We start from the raw sequence: 15,217 nt of genomic DNA, 5'->3' as shown, positions 1-15,217 counted from the left end.
TGTTCATCTATATTGTTATTTATCCCTGGATCGCTGCTATTGCTGCATCGTGTTTTGTGAGGGAGCACTTTGAAGAAGAGAATATATACAAGAGTTGGGGGGAACCACTTTAACAAAAGTAATTTTAAAAACGTATTCATGTTTTCATTAGAGTTGTCAGATTTATGAAATATTTAAACAGTACAATTATATCTTTCTTTAAATTTTTCAAAAATTATTCTGCATAAATGAAATTTAGCTCATATTTCATTGGTGTGTCAACACTTAGATCATTTTGTATTGATAAAAATAATAACTGGCGATTATTATATTCCAGAACTCTGTTATAATCCTTATATGTTACTTAATTCAGATAACTGACACGTGAGATAGAGTATTAGTATCATTCCCATTTTCTTCTTGTGGAAACTGAGGCTTAGGAAGATTAACTGGCCAGTAAGTAGTAGAATTAGAATTTGAACCCAGGTCTATCTGATTTTAAAGACTAAACTTTTAATAACTACTCTGTGTAGCCTAATTCACTTAGCTAAAACTAAATAAATATCTAATGATTTCACTGAGGAGCAATAAAAGTAATTTTAATGATGAGATTTGTAACTGCCAAATATTAAATGCATTGACTTTGAGAAAAAAATTTAGTGGTGAATAAGTTACATTTCTATTTACTGGAAGGTCTTTTGTTCAAACTGTCTTTGCCTTTAAGTAATTTAGAGAGCTAATAGTCTTGATTATGGGCTCTTAAGATCATATATACAGGGAAGTAATGAGATGCTGAAAACATATTCCTCTTAAAAGTCTTTAATGCTGTATCTTTATAAATAAATTAGTATTGATTTAGAACACTTATTTTAAACAGATGAGATTAAAATAAATATTTAATTTAATTATAGGAATGAACTACATTCTTTCACATTTTCCCTTACATTGGTTATCAGGCTTTCAGTGTGTGATTAGTACGCTTAAAGGATCATCAAAAATTGTTTCTCTCAGCTAAATTATTCCCCCTTTCCCCTGAGTACTAATGCCTCATGCCCCATCCCAGCACATTAATGGTATGGAGAGCATTTCTGTGAATGAGGTATTATTTATTGAATTTCCTGAAATGTGTATTTTTAAAAGTGTTCTATTCCAGTTCACGGGCAGGGAATGTACTCGTACCATCTGTGCTTCCAAATGAGAGCTACAACACTTAGTCATCGCTTTTGGCCACTGCTTAATTATTATCTATCTCACTTTTTTCCCTGTACTTCACTTTTGGGAAACCATCTAGTTTCCAACAAAGCATCCTTTTTATGCTCCGTAATGATTTTAAAATTAAATTCCCGGTTGTTTATTACAATGTCATAATCTGTCTACTTCATTCTAGTGTTCTTTCCCTAATGTGCATATTTTGCTAATCTTATGTCATATTGTTCCATTTAATACACCTCTTATTTGTTTTAGAGCAGTAGGTATTTCTTAGCATATTGTCAATTACATGAAAAGACTGTTAATGCTAGACATTATGTACAAAATTATTGATACTATAGACAGAAGCTAAGTTGTCTACATATTGTGCTAATTGCTAAGTTAAATATAAAGCTATAAATCAGCTATCATGATAAATCAGCTATCGGGTTAAAGAAATGAGTAAAGAAAATTGATATTAAAAGAATTCCAATTCAGGTAATTATTTCTTCTTAGTAGGTAATAGGAAAATGGGTCAAATATTGTTTACCTGAGTTTTAGCGCTCTTCAGCTGCATGTGTTCTGTTTTTGTTTTTTTTTCTAGCGTGCAGTGTTTCAGTGATGTCAGTGCTATTATGCTGATTTCTTCACAATCATAATCATGTTTTGTAGTCGATATTACATTCAACAAGTAATTCTCCATCTTTCTCTGATTGCTTCAAGGTGATGACACAATGACAGGTGATGGGGGAGAGTACCTTAGACCTGAGGATCTAAAAGAACTGGGTGATGACTCCCTACCTAGCAGTCAGTTCCTGGATGGGATGAATTACCTGAGATACAGCTTGGAGGGAGGACGCTCTGACAGGTATTCACATAAAGCTTTCCCTTGATATCAGAAGTGAGTGCAACACACTTTTATGAAAATAATAAAAAAAGTAGACACCATTATTGACACTCTATAGGTATCTCACTACTCTCAGCAGTTAGCATGTTATCTTACTGCATTCTCTAACGACTTCAAGTGTCCATTTTAAAGGAAACTGAGGCCTAGAGAGATTAAGTAGTTTAGTAGGAGTCAAGCATTGTAAGAATCAGAGCCATGATCAGTAAAGAGCTCTGAACCATTAAAATATGATACTTTTTATCATCTGCAACTTTTTTCTCTAGGCAAATTAAAAGGACAGTTTTGCCTTATGGACAGACACTCTTACTAAACGGCAGTTATAAGATCCTCCCAATCTCCTTGGGGTTTTCTGTTAGGGCCATAGTTTCTGTGAACAAAAGTATGTTGTGAAGAAGGATTAAAAGGTAACAAATTGAGAAGGAAATGTTGGCTGGAACTGATTTTTTCATGCAAAAGAATCAGAACGGAATCCCTAAAGAGCCTGGATACCAAAAGCAATGATAGCAAAATCTGAAGGAGCCCAGATTTGATAGCCACATCCAGGGAGGTTTATATTATATTCTGAAATATACAATCTATTTTTGGGGTTATTACTAACTAGCACACCAGGTGTTTATTATTTTTTGAGGTAAACTGATTAAGAACATTCCTTGGAGCCTCATCAAAAGTATGACTGTCAATTTAGGTTAAGCATGTGGTTGTACATATAGTGTAATGTCTTTTGCTAATCAATTATCTTAGGTTTATAACTTTAATATTGGCTCTATTCTTGGCTGTATCCAGCACATTTGGAGTGTAAGAAATAAATGCCTTAAAGAGTAGTCAATTCTGAATGGCGAATTAGCAAAAACAAGCTTTTCTTGGGCCTTTCACTTGAGTACTAATGCCTCCCTCCTATCTTTTTTTTTTTAAAAAGCAATTCAGTGTGCGTGTAATGAGTGCCTTTCTGGGCTGGCTTTGTGGTGGGTACCAGAGGTACAAACGTGACTAATATGTAATTGCTAAATTCAGAATCTAATGGAGTGAGAGAGAGATGAAGCTAGTGGTACCCACAGAGTGCAACTGGAGCCCTGAGGCTCAGGCTTCCTGGAGGGAATGAGCCCAAACTGAGACAGAATAATAGTGATGATGGTGAAGAAAGGTGGGGAGGGTATTTGAAGCCTTAAATAAGGTGAGCAAAGGCTCGTGGTGTATGAGAGAAACAGAATAGTGCAGTGTGGCTGGAGTGTAAGTATGAAGGAGGGGAGGTCACATTTACATTTCGGATGGATCCCTCTGACCGTGATATAGAGGATGAATTTTAGAGGAAAGTTGTCAAAGGGCTAAACTTGGCAGTATCGACCACCTGAGAAATTATTGCGGTAACGTTCGCTGAAGTTGCTAGGATACGACTTGAACTCTAACCTGGGTGGTAGCAGTCATGGGGAGAGTTTTAGAAATGAAAAATTTGAGAACATATCTGTGAGGTAAAACTGGCCAGATCTGGCGATGGATTTCATGGGGTGGGTGAAGAAGAGGAAGGAGACTTGATTGGCTCCTTGGCTTCAATGACTTAGGTAGGGAGTGGTCCTTGGGATCAGGGTACACGAGGAGGAGCCGTTTGGCGGGTGAGGGGAGGGGAGCTTGTGATGGTGTCAGCGTTCTAGATATTGAATGTTGACACACTGATTGATTTGGGCCTCACAGTCTGAGATTCTTAAAAGGCTTCAAATTTCAATAAAGTGAAATGTTTATGGCTTTGCAAAAATTCATAATAAGCTATGAATAATCATATTACTGTTATCCAAAAATCCTTTTTTTTTTTTCCAGCTTGATTTCTTGTACTAAGAGTAAGTGCTTGATTTGATCCTTTTGCCTTCTTTGAAAGTACTTAGTACTGAGAAAGATTTAGAACAATACTTTCTATAAGACAGGGGTCAGTGGTTAGAGGATTCTACCTAAACTGAATACTTCTCAGCTTGTAAAGACAGGAGATATGAAACATTGAAGACGTGAGCTGTTGTCCAGCTCCACACTTGCATTTCTAGAACACCAGATGTATTCATGCTCTCCAAGATGGAATTATAGTCAGTATCTCATTTTCATGATTGCAGTGTTTTATTTATTTTTTAAATTTTGCTTAGACAATTCAATATAAGTTACCTTTTTTCGGTAACCATTTTTTTCCTTTTCATTATTTCTTTATTTGGTGTGCTTTCAATAGTACCATGCCCAGGTAGGTATTACATAGCATGAAAACATGATTTTCCTGGATACATCCACATTTCCCTGCTCCCTGCTCAATGTGTGTGTGTGTGTGTGTGTGTGTGTGTGTGTGTGTGTGTGTGTGTCTGTCTTGGCAGAGGGTGCTTCTATTCTAGAATTATGGATTTATTCTCAGATTAGGATTTTTATGTATTAAATTGAATATCTATTCAAGCTAGAAGGGTGAATATTTTACTAGAATCAAAGTCTGTGACAGGCCCCAGGCCTGACTGTTTTAACTGTCACAGCTCCACCTTGTGGTTGATAAAACATTAGCATGGCTTCCCCAAAAGGAACCTTCCCCAAAAGGAACCCAAAAGGAACCTAATTAGCCTATGTATAGTTGGAGATGATTAAAAAAAAATGATTCAGATGCCTAAAATGTACATGGATGCAGAAGAATAAAAATAGGTACATTTTAATCACATTGAATAGAAACACAGTCAAGTTGATTCGTTGGATTTTGTGTCCATTTTATTTTATTATTATTCACAAATTAAAAATACTATTCAAATTCAATGTAAAACGCTAAATAACAATGAACCACAAAAGAGTCTCCATGTATTAAATCAGACACATTGACATTTTTGGATATTCACTTGCTCAGTAGGTTTGAAAACACCGTTCATTGGATGTCTAATAAATATTGCAGCTTCCTAAGATAGTAATTATTATACTTTTCTGTGGAATTACAGACTTGATACCACCTAATATGTGTCCAGAAACCAGTTGTATCATGGTGAAAAAAGTATAAATTTAAGATCATAAAAAATTTTTGGCCTATCCCTTAGCTAAACAGCAAGTAAAAATTTACACTTTTATGGATATGTGCTATTGCAGATTTATTAACTGAACAGCACCACCTCTGACTTACTGGAAAAGAAAAAAAAGGCAACTCTGTTGCAAAATATTTGAATTTGCTTGCACTGTTTTAAATCAGGGTAGGCAATTTCTGATCCAGAGACTTGAGTTATCCCAGACCTTTGTGCTGGTCATGATTCCTTTAGAGAGAATAATTTCTTTACTCTTGGAATATTCTTACTTCATATATTTCATTTAAGTAGATTCTATGACGTCATAGAAAAAAGATCAGTTAGAACTATAAACAATTGATTAAATACCAATTAGCATTTTAGAAGGCAGTAAGCAGAGTGAACTAGAATAAAATCAGAGGATAGAGATATTTAGACATATAGTTTCAACTTATTCTCTCTCCCTCTGTCTCTCCAACTTTCCTCACTCTCTGTCTGCATCTTCTAATATCTTTTTCTCCCTACCTCAATCTCCTTTTTGTGGTCAGTCACTTTTGTCTCTTTCTTTCCTTTCTTCTCCCCCTGTATTTCTTTCCTGTTGGGGCTCTAGGAAAGACAAAAAATAGCACCAACACCCCTTTGCTCCTGTTCCAAAACCAATTGAAAGATAGACCCAGGTATCGGGTAGATGGATATCAGTAATCCACCTTTATTACTGATACACTGATTGCAGGATGTAGCTCTACATTCACAGCCAAATGAGCTCTTTAATACCTCATTCCTAAAGCAGACAGACATCCACCCAGTTGTGGTGCCTCCCTGAGAGTGGCCATTGAGACCTGGCTGCCTTTTTTTTTTCAAAGTTTACACATTTACAGTGGTGGCAGCCACGTCACTGGGTCTTATTTGAGGTACCTTCTTTTTGCCATTCAAGTTGTTCCCATCCAAGCTAAATTTCCATGTCCCCTTTGAGACCTGTGTTTCTACTATTCCAGCGCTGCCTTTAAGGGTTAATCTACGTAGTGACGACGTCTCTACTTGCTGTTATGAGCAGGCATCTTTACTCCTTTACTCCAGTGCCTGTTGGTCCTTTAGTACTGTTCATTCATATGAATCTAGCACTTTTAAATGTGTAAAGTCACCATCTGGATCTTTGAATTTTAAAGCTGAGGATAGAGATTAAGTAATTAACAAATCTGAGCCCGACAGAACTAATGGGGGCAGATGGTTGAGCCTGTAGACACCATATCATTTCAAGAGGTTGACCTCTCTACTGTTTGCCCTTTCTTGGCTCAATTCAAAACAAAATAAAGGATAATAGAATTTAAGAGCTGTTGATCTTAGTGCTGCCTGGTACAAAACAATACAAGTGCAGGAAAAAAAAAATGCTCAGTCCACTAATTGAGACAAGCTTTTGCTGAGATTAAAAACCCCTTTCCCCAATAATTTAATCACCTTCCCATCCTCAATTTCAAGGTCACACCAAGGTTGGTCACAGCAGCCTGTTTATGAAGCGCACCATCAAAATCTAACTGCACAGCTGTAAAATCAGCTATAATATAAGCTGTTTCCAAGTGCCAGGACTAAAACCCCTGTGAATAGGTTTGCTAGGCATTCAGGCTGCTCCTGCCTTGGCCATGTCAGGAGCCTCAATCTTCCCCAAGAGCTTATATAACATAAAATAGTATATTGTCAAATTCTATTTAGATTTGATTTTATTATAAACACAGGTTAATATAGGTGTAAAAACATAGGATCAATTAAATATTGATTTTATTTTTTATTGAAGTATATTTGATTATTTATTTGGCCACACCATGTGGCATGTGGGATCTTAGTTCCCCAGCCAGAGATCGAACCCCTGTCCCCTGCATTGGGAGCGTGGAGTCTTAACCACTGGACTGCCAGGGAAGTCCCAGGATCAGACAGTTAAACTTTTTTTGATTCATGTCACTTACCCTCTAATATTCAGCATTTACTTTGGGGGCATAAATCCTACAGCAGAATAGGAGAAAACCCCAAATTACTATGAATTATCTACCAAGTGATGATTTCCTCAAAAATAATTGAAGTTGGCAATATTGACACCTCATAAAGATGACAGTATATGGCTTACAAACTTAGGTATATTTGCAAAAGAAAATAGCTGCTGCTAATAAATATGCTAACTTGATGTTTAGTCCATAATTCTGTAGCGCTTCACTAGCCAAATACCTACTAGCTAAACGTAAATGAAACCTTGCTTCTATCAATGTTGTGAAAGTTTGCATATCTCTTTATTTTCCCCTATGGGCTTTGGGCTAATATTTTGAATACAGATCTTTAATACTTGGACTAACATGTATAAAATATAGTTTATTTAAGTTATCAATCTATTTGTCATTTGATTGTACAAATTGACTAGGAAGGAATGAAATTGCATCTATGCAAATGTCAAGGTTCACCAATTTCATTTGAGTATATAATTCAGAACTTTGAAATTCAGATTTATCAGAAGTGTAAAGCATTGATTATCAAGGCCTAAATCCCATTTTGAAGCCAAACCTCAGTTTTGGGTCAGTGTCTACTGGCAGTTCGTTTTCGTGCTGGCGGATGTGTGTGTTTTGTGGGTTGGTCTTGGAAACAGTTTCTTGTGCTCTTGCATCTCATTGCCACAGCAACCAGCACTCTGTGGTGCTTCACTCACCACACACAGGACATGCACAAGGAACAGTGCTGTCCTTTGAAATAGCATTGTTGGAAACACCAGGGACAAACAGGAGGGACACCACTTCCGCAGGAAACATGCATCTGGCCACAGTTCATCTCACTCTGTAGCTTCCAGGGGTGTGCAGCAACATTCAGTCATTCACAGTTGGAGAGGAGGAAAAGAGGCGTGGAGAGAAAGGAAAATGAGTGAAAATGGAACCTGTGCTTTCATTTCATTCTCTCCAAGGGCTGTCTTATTCCCCTCCCCCGCCCCCTAATATTTTTCTTAGTTGCAGGGAGATTTACATTTAACACAGATTTAAGCAATCTATCCTGGAATTATTTTCTGTGTGAATTTCTTATACTGGCAGTAAGTAAGCTACAGTTGTTGGTTTCAAACATTTCTGGGAAGAAAATGAATCAGATTAGGAGTATCAAATTTTATCTTCTGGATTCCCTTGTGCCCTTGCCATTGAGTGGTAGGAACCAGTCAAAAGATACGTTAGTTTAGCTGTGGGACAGAGAGGTACGGCAACACAGAGACCTGTGTTTCCTTCTTCCACGGTTGCGATTTATGTCCCCCTGGAAGTTGCACTGTTAGCTAATAGCACGCTTTTTTCACTCTCCTGCTCGGCTCATCATTTCATCCTCCCAACCCTACTACTGCTGTTGGTATTTGACCATGACCTCCTGCCAACCTACCAGCCTTCGATCCTTCAGTTCCGACAGGTCTCACACCCTGAGCCATGCCTCATACCTGAGGGACAGTGCCATGATTGACGACACAGTTGTGATCCCCAGTCACCAGGTATGTGACTTTTTGCCTTCACATTTCTGCTTTCTGGAGAGCTTTTTAGCATTATCGGATGCCGGAAATGTCCAGAGGAAGTTTTTTAATCTAAAAAAAATTGTATTAATTCAGTTGATAATCTAGGATAAGGGATTTAAGAGTTTTTCTAAAACATAAAAAGTGTTTGCTGCATTTTTCAGTGAGCAGAGTTTTTCTAAAATAACATACTGCTTGTTTCTTCAGCTATACTGGATTCTTCCGGGTGGACATTATATATAAAACTCAATTCCTTTATAAAATCTCTATTAAAGGAAAATGTAAGGTAGGATGCATTTAAGGTAAAAGATGAAAGGTACAGGTTAAAATATGTCTCTCTATATTTAAAATTGTTTTCTATTAGAAAAGATATCGAATTTGTTATGGAATATTTTCATTTTAGATATAATTTTATCAGCTTTGGCTGGATATAGGAAGTAGATGAACACCTACTCTTTTCAAAGACAATCACAGAAATGTGATCCTATATCAATAATATAATTTAAATGAGAATGCATTATAAAGATACATTTTAAATGCCTTGGTCTTCTATCATATTTTTAAATGAGCGTTTTTCCAGGTAATACCACTTTCCTGTCACGCCATTTTTTTAAAGTTCATTATATTTTAATTTAATTGAAGGAACGTCTTTTTATTAAATCCAGTGTTCTTTGTGTTTAGGTGTCAACTCTAGCCAAGGAGGCAGAAAGGAATTCTTATCGTCTAAGCTGGGGCACTGAGAACTTAGACAACGTGGCTCTTTCTTCCAGCCCTATTCATTCAGGGTAAGTAAATCAATATTATGCATCCAGATTGAGAGGTAAAAAGAGATGAGTGAAAATAACAGCTTTGTCCAGTAGCTTTAGCTGATGGCTAGCTTACAGGGGAAGTGACCTTTTTGAAAACTTGTCACTGCTTTATCCACCATGGACTCTATCCACACAAACAAACCAGCAAAAAGCGTTGAATTCAGCATAGAAGAACTGACCATTGTTTTCAAATAAGTCGTAGAATTGCGTCAGACAGCTTGCTAACTAACCAGAGTATACCAGTGGCCTCCTTACTGTTCACATTTTTGTCTTTAAGATGGCCTTGAAAAGAGGGGCAAGATCATTTGCTTTTTTGAAATTTCTGTTTACTAAGATTAACTGACTAGTTTCATAAATGCCTTTGCTTATGTTTTAATGCATTTAAAATCATGTTTACGGAAGTGTGAGTCATACAAATGTATAGAGGAGTTCACAAGCTGTTTGAAGTAGGGATATTCTAAAAAGGAAAATTTGAATGCAACCAGTCAGGTTCTCAGTTATCTTTTAAAAGTCATCCAGATAATATATTTGCCACTACTTAAGAAATGCTGCCTATTTATATCAACTCATTAAAAAGTAGGGCTTTGAGTTAATAATTTTAAACATTCTTAAAGATCATCTTAAGTTATAAGAATTCAATTATGTGGAATATACATTCCTTAAGGAGTTTTAAATTGTAAACTCTTCGTGATTGCTTTTTTCCTTACATTTCAATGGTGTCAAGTTGTATAGTAATTTCATAATTACATATAAACTTTTAAGATGTTTTTATTTAATCACTTTTAATCCCTGCCATATTTTATCTAACTAAATATAATATTTTGATTTAAATTATTATCCCAAACTCTTTTTCCATAATCCCCATAACTATTTTTAGTAGATTCTTTCTTGTTCTGATTATTCTAAAATATTCTCCTTTCAGGGATTTCCCTGGTGGTCCAGTGGGTAAGACTCCGTGCTCCCAGTGCAGGGGGCCTGGGGTTCGATCCCTGGTCAGGGAACTAGATCCCGTATACTGCAACTAAGACCCAGAGCAGCCAAAATAAATAAATATAAAAAAAATATTCTCCTTTCAGGAAAGCATTCTAAGATATTGTAGTTAAAAATGTTGTACTTCTTAGCCTGATTTTCTGTTGAAGGCTCGGAGAATGAATATAAAATTAGTTATTGAAAATAACCATAATACTCTTCTTTGTTAAATAAGTAAAAGCTAGTCCTTGATGCAGGTGTTATTCAAGGGAATAAAAATCAATTAAACCTCATCCAAATTTACTTACATATTTTTAAGTATAAAATAATTAAAATCTGACAGCTATAAACTACTCAAAAAGCATAACATTGTATTCTGCTACTAAGTTTTTCAACAATGATGAGAAGAAAAAAAAAAGAAAGTTGGACCTAGAGTGTTGATGGATAATAGTTCAGAATCTAGAAACCATAGTCTAGTATTTGAAGCCCATACCCAGCCTACAAAGTGACAAGATTATTTTAAGCAAAATGTAATTAACTATTAGTAACCGAATTTATAAGAGTCAAAGTGTTATGGTGATATTTCAATTTCCAAAATAATTTACTTTATAAAAGGAATTTCTTAAAGAAGTCTTAACTACTGAAGGGCAGTAAAATACTCAGATGACGTACATCAATATACATACCAATAGTATAAAACTAGATACATGTGTAAGTAATTAGAATTGATTACTTATGATGAAACAAGAGTATCCAGTGGTTAAAGTTTAATCACTCATTAAAATAAGGATCTTTAAAATCTTGGTCTCTAATAAATCAGTTTTTCTGTTAACTTCACACCTGATCACTGATGGTAATCCTCAACTCTGGCTGTACATTGGTATCACCTGGGAGCTTTAAAAAATATTGATGCCTGGGCCCCAACTCAAATCAGTTACATCACAGTCTCTGTCACTGGGCCCTTGGCACTGGTATATTCTACAAGTACCAATAGAGCAGATATATATGTTTTATACAAACTGTTAGAAGGGAACAAAATTGCCTAATAAAAGTTTGACTTTAAGGGTGACTTAGGTAATTAACATATGACTAGTTACTTCAAATATTTTTTATCCTTTCCATTTACTTAAGTATTCATTCTTCACACACTGTTGAATTCTGCAATGTATCAAACCTTGTGCCAGGCACTAAGGAACATAGATGAGTAAAACCTAGCCACTACCTTTAAGAAACACACCTATGTGTTGTTATTTGAACTTGGAAGACAATCTCTGGAAGAGAGAGAACATGATGGTTAAGAGTGTGTTTGGAATCAGATCAATCAGAATTCAGATCCTGGCCCTGACACTCAATATGTGACACTGGGCAAGTTGTATAAAATATATAAGTTTCAGTTTACTTACCTATAAGATGAATGTTATATTATGAATTCCATAGTGGAGCTTTAAGGATTCGACACTTCTTAAGTAGTTGGTATTTTGCCTAGAAAGAATAAGTACTCAATAGATTATAGTCATTAGTATTTATATAATCCCCATACACATTTTCCACATCTTTAACAAATTCCAAATCAGTGAAACAAAATGTATTCTGAATCCTCTGAATGACAATAACCAATGTGGTACAGTTCATAATGGCAGTGTTTGACTTATTATTTTTAATCAGGTAATCTATCATAAAGTTGTGTCTCTACTATAGTATTTGAATGAACACAGTGCAAAAGATGACTCTAAGAGGATGAGTAGTTACCACTGAAAACTCAATGATTCTGAGGGTGATGGTATTTGAAAGCTACCATGATATGAATGTATATGAATAAAATTCATAATATATCATGTAACAATGACATGTAATTTTATTCATTATACACCAGATTCCTGAGTAATAGTTTTTATATAGTTTTCAAGGAACTGAGTTTCTCTTTAATTACTTGGGTGAATTCCTAAGCCACTTCAAAATCTGCCCAAAATGTAAGAAAAAAATAATTTTTGATAGAAGGGATAATAAAGTTAGCTTTTATATGCATATGCCACTAATTTGATGTATAATGTTCTATTAGATTAGATAAAGGGATTTTAGATTAATGGAAGACACAGCTTCTACCAATAAGCACTATTAGTGATTTTCTTTTACTTCTACTGTTTCCGATGACTAATGTCTGTCACTATAGGAGAATAGGTATCAGTGATTAAAAAACCTGTTCTGACCAAGAGATACAGCCAATAGCTAGCAAAAGAAAGGCTGACAGTTATATTTTTGTTGTTGTTCTTGAAGAAGTTGCCTTACTGATTCACACTCTAACCAACAATTATTATTTCTAGTATCCCAGTCATAATCACATCCAACACAAGGTTGGACAAGATTGAATTTGAATTTAATCTTAATTTAATCATAAGTGCATAATGAATCAACAGATGTAAGGCACAAGTTCCTAGTGAGAGCTAGTTTTGTGACTCATTTGAAATATTATTTCGAAAGTCTTTATTTTTATACTTTTTTAATAACAGCCAAGTGCCAACAAATAAATGTCAATTCATGATGTTATACTACAAGATATGGTAACTAGGAGTCAATAAGAAAGTAATCTTTTAAAGGACTTCCTTTTCATAAAAACATGTTGAAGATGGTTCTGCTGTGAACCTAAAACTACTCTAAAAAATATAGTCTATTTAAAAAAAGAAAAGTAAAGATGTTAGCTCAAATAGTGGAAGGTGATATTTGAAACTCAAGGAAGTTAAAGCTGTTTCTCATTTGACAACATTAATATTTATCTAAGTACATATAGCGGTTAATTTAGCTGTTAGTGTATTTCAAACACTCCTTTTTTAAAAGGTACATGAAGGTAAATTCTTCTGGATGAAGAAAATTATTTTATAAGTAGCAAAACAACTGTTTTGTAAGGCTGGGTTTCTGGTCCAAAGGATATGTATATCCATTTATATATCATCAGGTGTTGAAAACCCAAGTGAACTCTGTGAAAAACGTATGGAGTGTTTTGAGGAAGAGCAGACTCAGGTAGAAGAGGAGTGAAAGGCAGGACTGTAAAGTGGGATTCAACAATGTGACCAGCGAGGAAGACAGCAATCCCCAAAACAGGGAGTGAAAGTCTTGAAAAAAGCACTAAGATTTTGTTTGCATAGTTTCTGTTACTTACTAGTAGGTAATTAATGTTACCTACTCTGCCTTATAGTTTATGCTATTGTGTGTCATTGGAGCTATTTTTTTTTAATTGTGCCTTTTCTGTTTGCATTTCTTCTGTAAGAGCCCAAAAGGTCATTACCATTATTTTGAAAGTATTAAAAGTATGAAAGAAAAGCTTTGGAGGCAAAACTATGTCCATCAAATCAAAAACTTTGAAAATCTCATTATAATGCCCTTTGATGCTTTGTAGCTTCTTGGACATTTAGATTTTAAGTGCCCACGTAAGCCAGAGTTGAATAAGGCTACAAATCCATGTTCCAGTGATTTTATAATATCCCAGTTCCCTAACCTGGGAGTTGCTACAGAGCCCCTGTACCTGGCTCTTCTCTCAGCATTTGCATAGAGCTGTATCTCATTTGTATTTCCATCTTTTTTTCAATGAATACGGTATTGGTATATAAATAATATATCTCAGTTGAAAGTCACTTCTAATTTCCTTCTTTATATTTCACGTTATCCATTCCTTCTCTGTGCTAAAGTATCTATTCTGTTGCAGCCGCACCTCTCCATGTCTTGATCGTGACAACAGCAGGTGAACTTCTGCATAATTCTTTCTCTGAACATGTTGCCTCTTCCTCTCCTCCTTTTGTCATTTCCTTCTGCATATACCCTGCCTCAGGATGCTTTAGTGTGACCATACCTAGCCAGAGAGAGAGAGAGAGAAGGAGAATGATGTATTTTATCCATATCATGGCCATATGGTATAGAGAAAGTGGGTATTTCTTATTTTATTGGAAATTAGGTGGGGTTGTACCAAAATGAATGTAGACCTAAAGTGAGAGCCTGTCTTGGTCATGGGTCTCCATATCTTAGCTTCTTTTGTGAGAACAAGTGCTACATAGAGCTGAAAAATGCTATTCCAGCAATTATGCAAATTGGTTGAGCTATTTTCAAGTTATAGTAAAGGTTGTGATTTTAAGTGTCACTTAGCAGAGGTTTGTTTTTTTTTTAACTATATTCTAGGTGAACCAAGGGCTGAAAGTTTATTAATAGTACATTTGCTTGCTAGTGCTTCTTTAAATGCAGCCTTTTGATATTTTACAAATTGTGCTGTAGAATGATTCCAGTGTTCTAAAGATATCCATTATTCTATTTCATTTTAATAAAGTTATTTTTAAAGGTTCTTATCAAACTGCTGATTATATTTTATTTTACAGTCATCCATCATAATACTAAAGATTGTCTACAAATAAAACCGTTTTCAATTTTGAAAAATTAACATCCATTCTTTTACTTTTTTCTGAAATACACACTAAATATTATGTTTCTATACATGAACATAGTGAGTGATAAATATTTTGGTGATTTTAACAAGTTTTTTCAAAGCCGTTTTTCATCAGTTTTTCAGTTCATGGAATTTCAAAGATTGGGAAGGAATTAAGGAAATTATAGAGGAGAAAGAGCTCATGATACGGTTTTCTCATAGTGCCCCAGAAATCAGATTTAAGGCCCTCTTGCTATGTATATGTGGATCACTGAAGCACCCTGATGACATTTTTTCCCCTATTTTCAATCAATAACTAACTTCGAATGCTGCAGTGTCCTCCCCGTCCCCACCCCATGGTCCTGGATGAATTAAAAGTAAACCTAAGGATTCATAACTTTTGGGGTGGAGGATATAGTCCTCAAAAGTGCAGAATCATTGTTTTCTACT

The 15,217-nt window shown here is 35.3% G+C and overlaps 1 protein-coding gene across 2 annotated transcripts in view; it reads left to right on the top strand.

Annotated features, from left to right (window-relative positions):
• ANK2 (ankyrin 2) overlaps positions 1-15,217 on the top strand; it is a gene marked incomplete at both ends in the record, with an annotated part of 237,407 nt that overhangs the window by 166,334 nt on the left and 55,856 nt on the right. For both annotated transcript variants that reach the window (XM_082837746.1, XM_082837745.1), the window contains 4 exons: positions 1,891-2,035; positions 8,464-8,566; positions 9,266-9,369; positions 14,060-14,095. In XM_082837746.1, coding sequence (XP_082693872.1) covers positions 1,891-2,035; positions 8,464-8,566; positions 9,266-9,369; positions 14,060-14,095 — 388 coding nt within the window. The remainder of the gene's footprint in view (positions 1-1,890; positions 2,036-8,463; positions 8,567-9,265; positions 9,370-14,059; positions 14,096-15,217) is intronic.

This window comes from Leucopleurus acutus, assembly GCF_964270905.1.
Source record: "Leucopleurus acutus genome assembly, chromosome: 4".
Lineage (NCBI taxonomy): Eukaryota > Metazoa > Chordata > Mammalia > Artiodactyla > Delphinidae > Leucopleurus > Leucopleurus acutus.
This window is presented reverse-complemented; position numbering and strand designations above follow the sequence as displayed.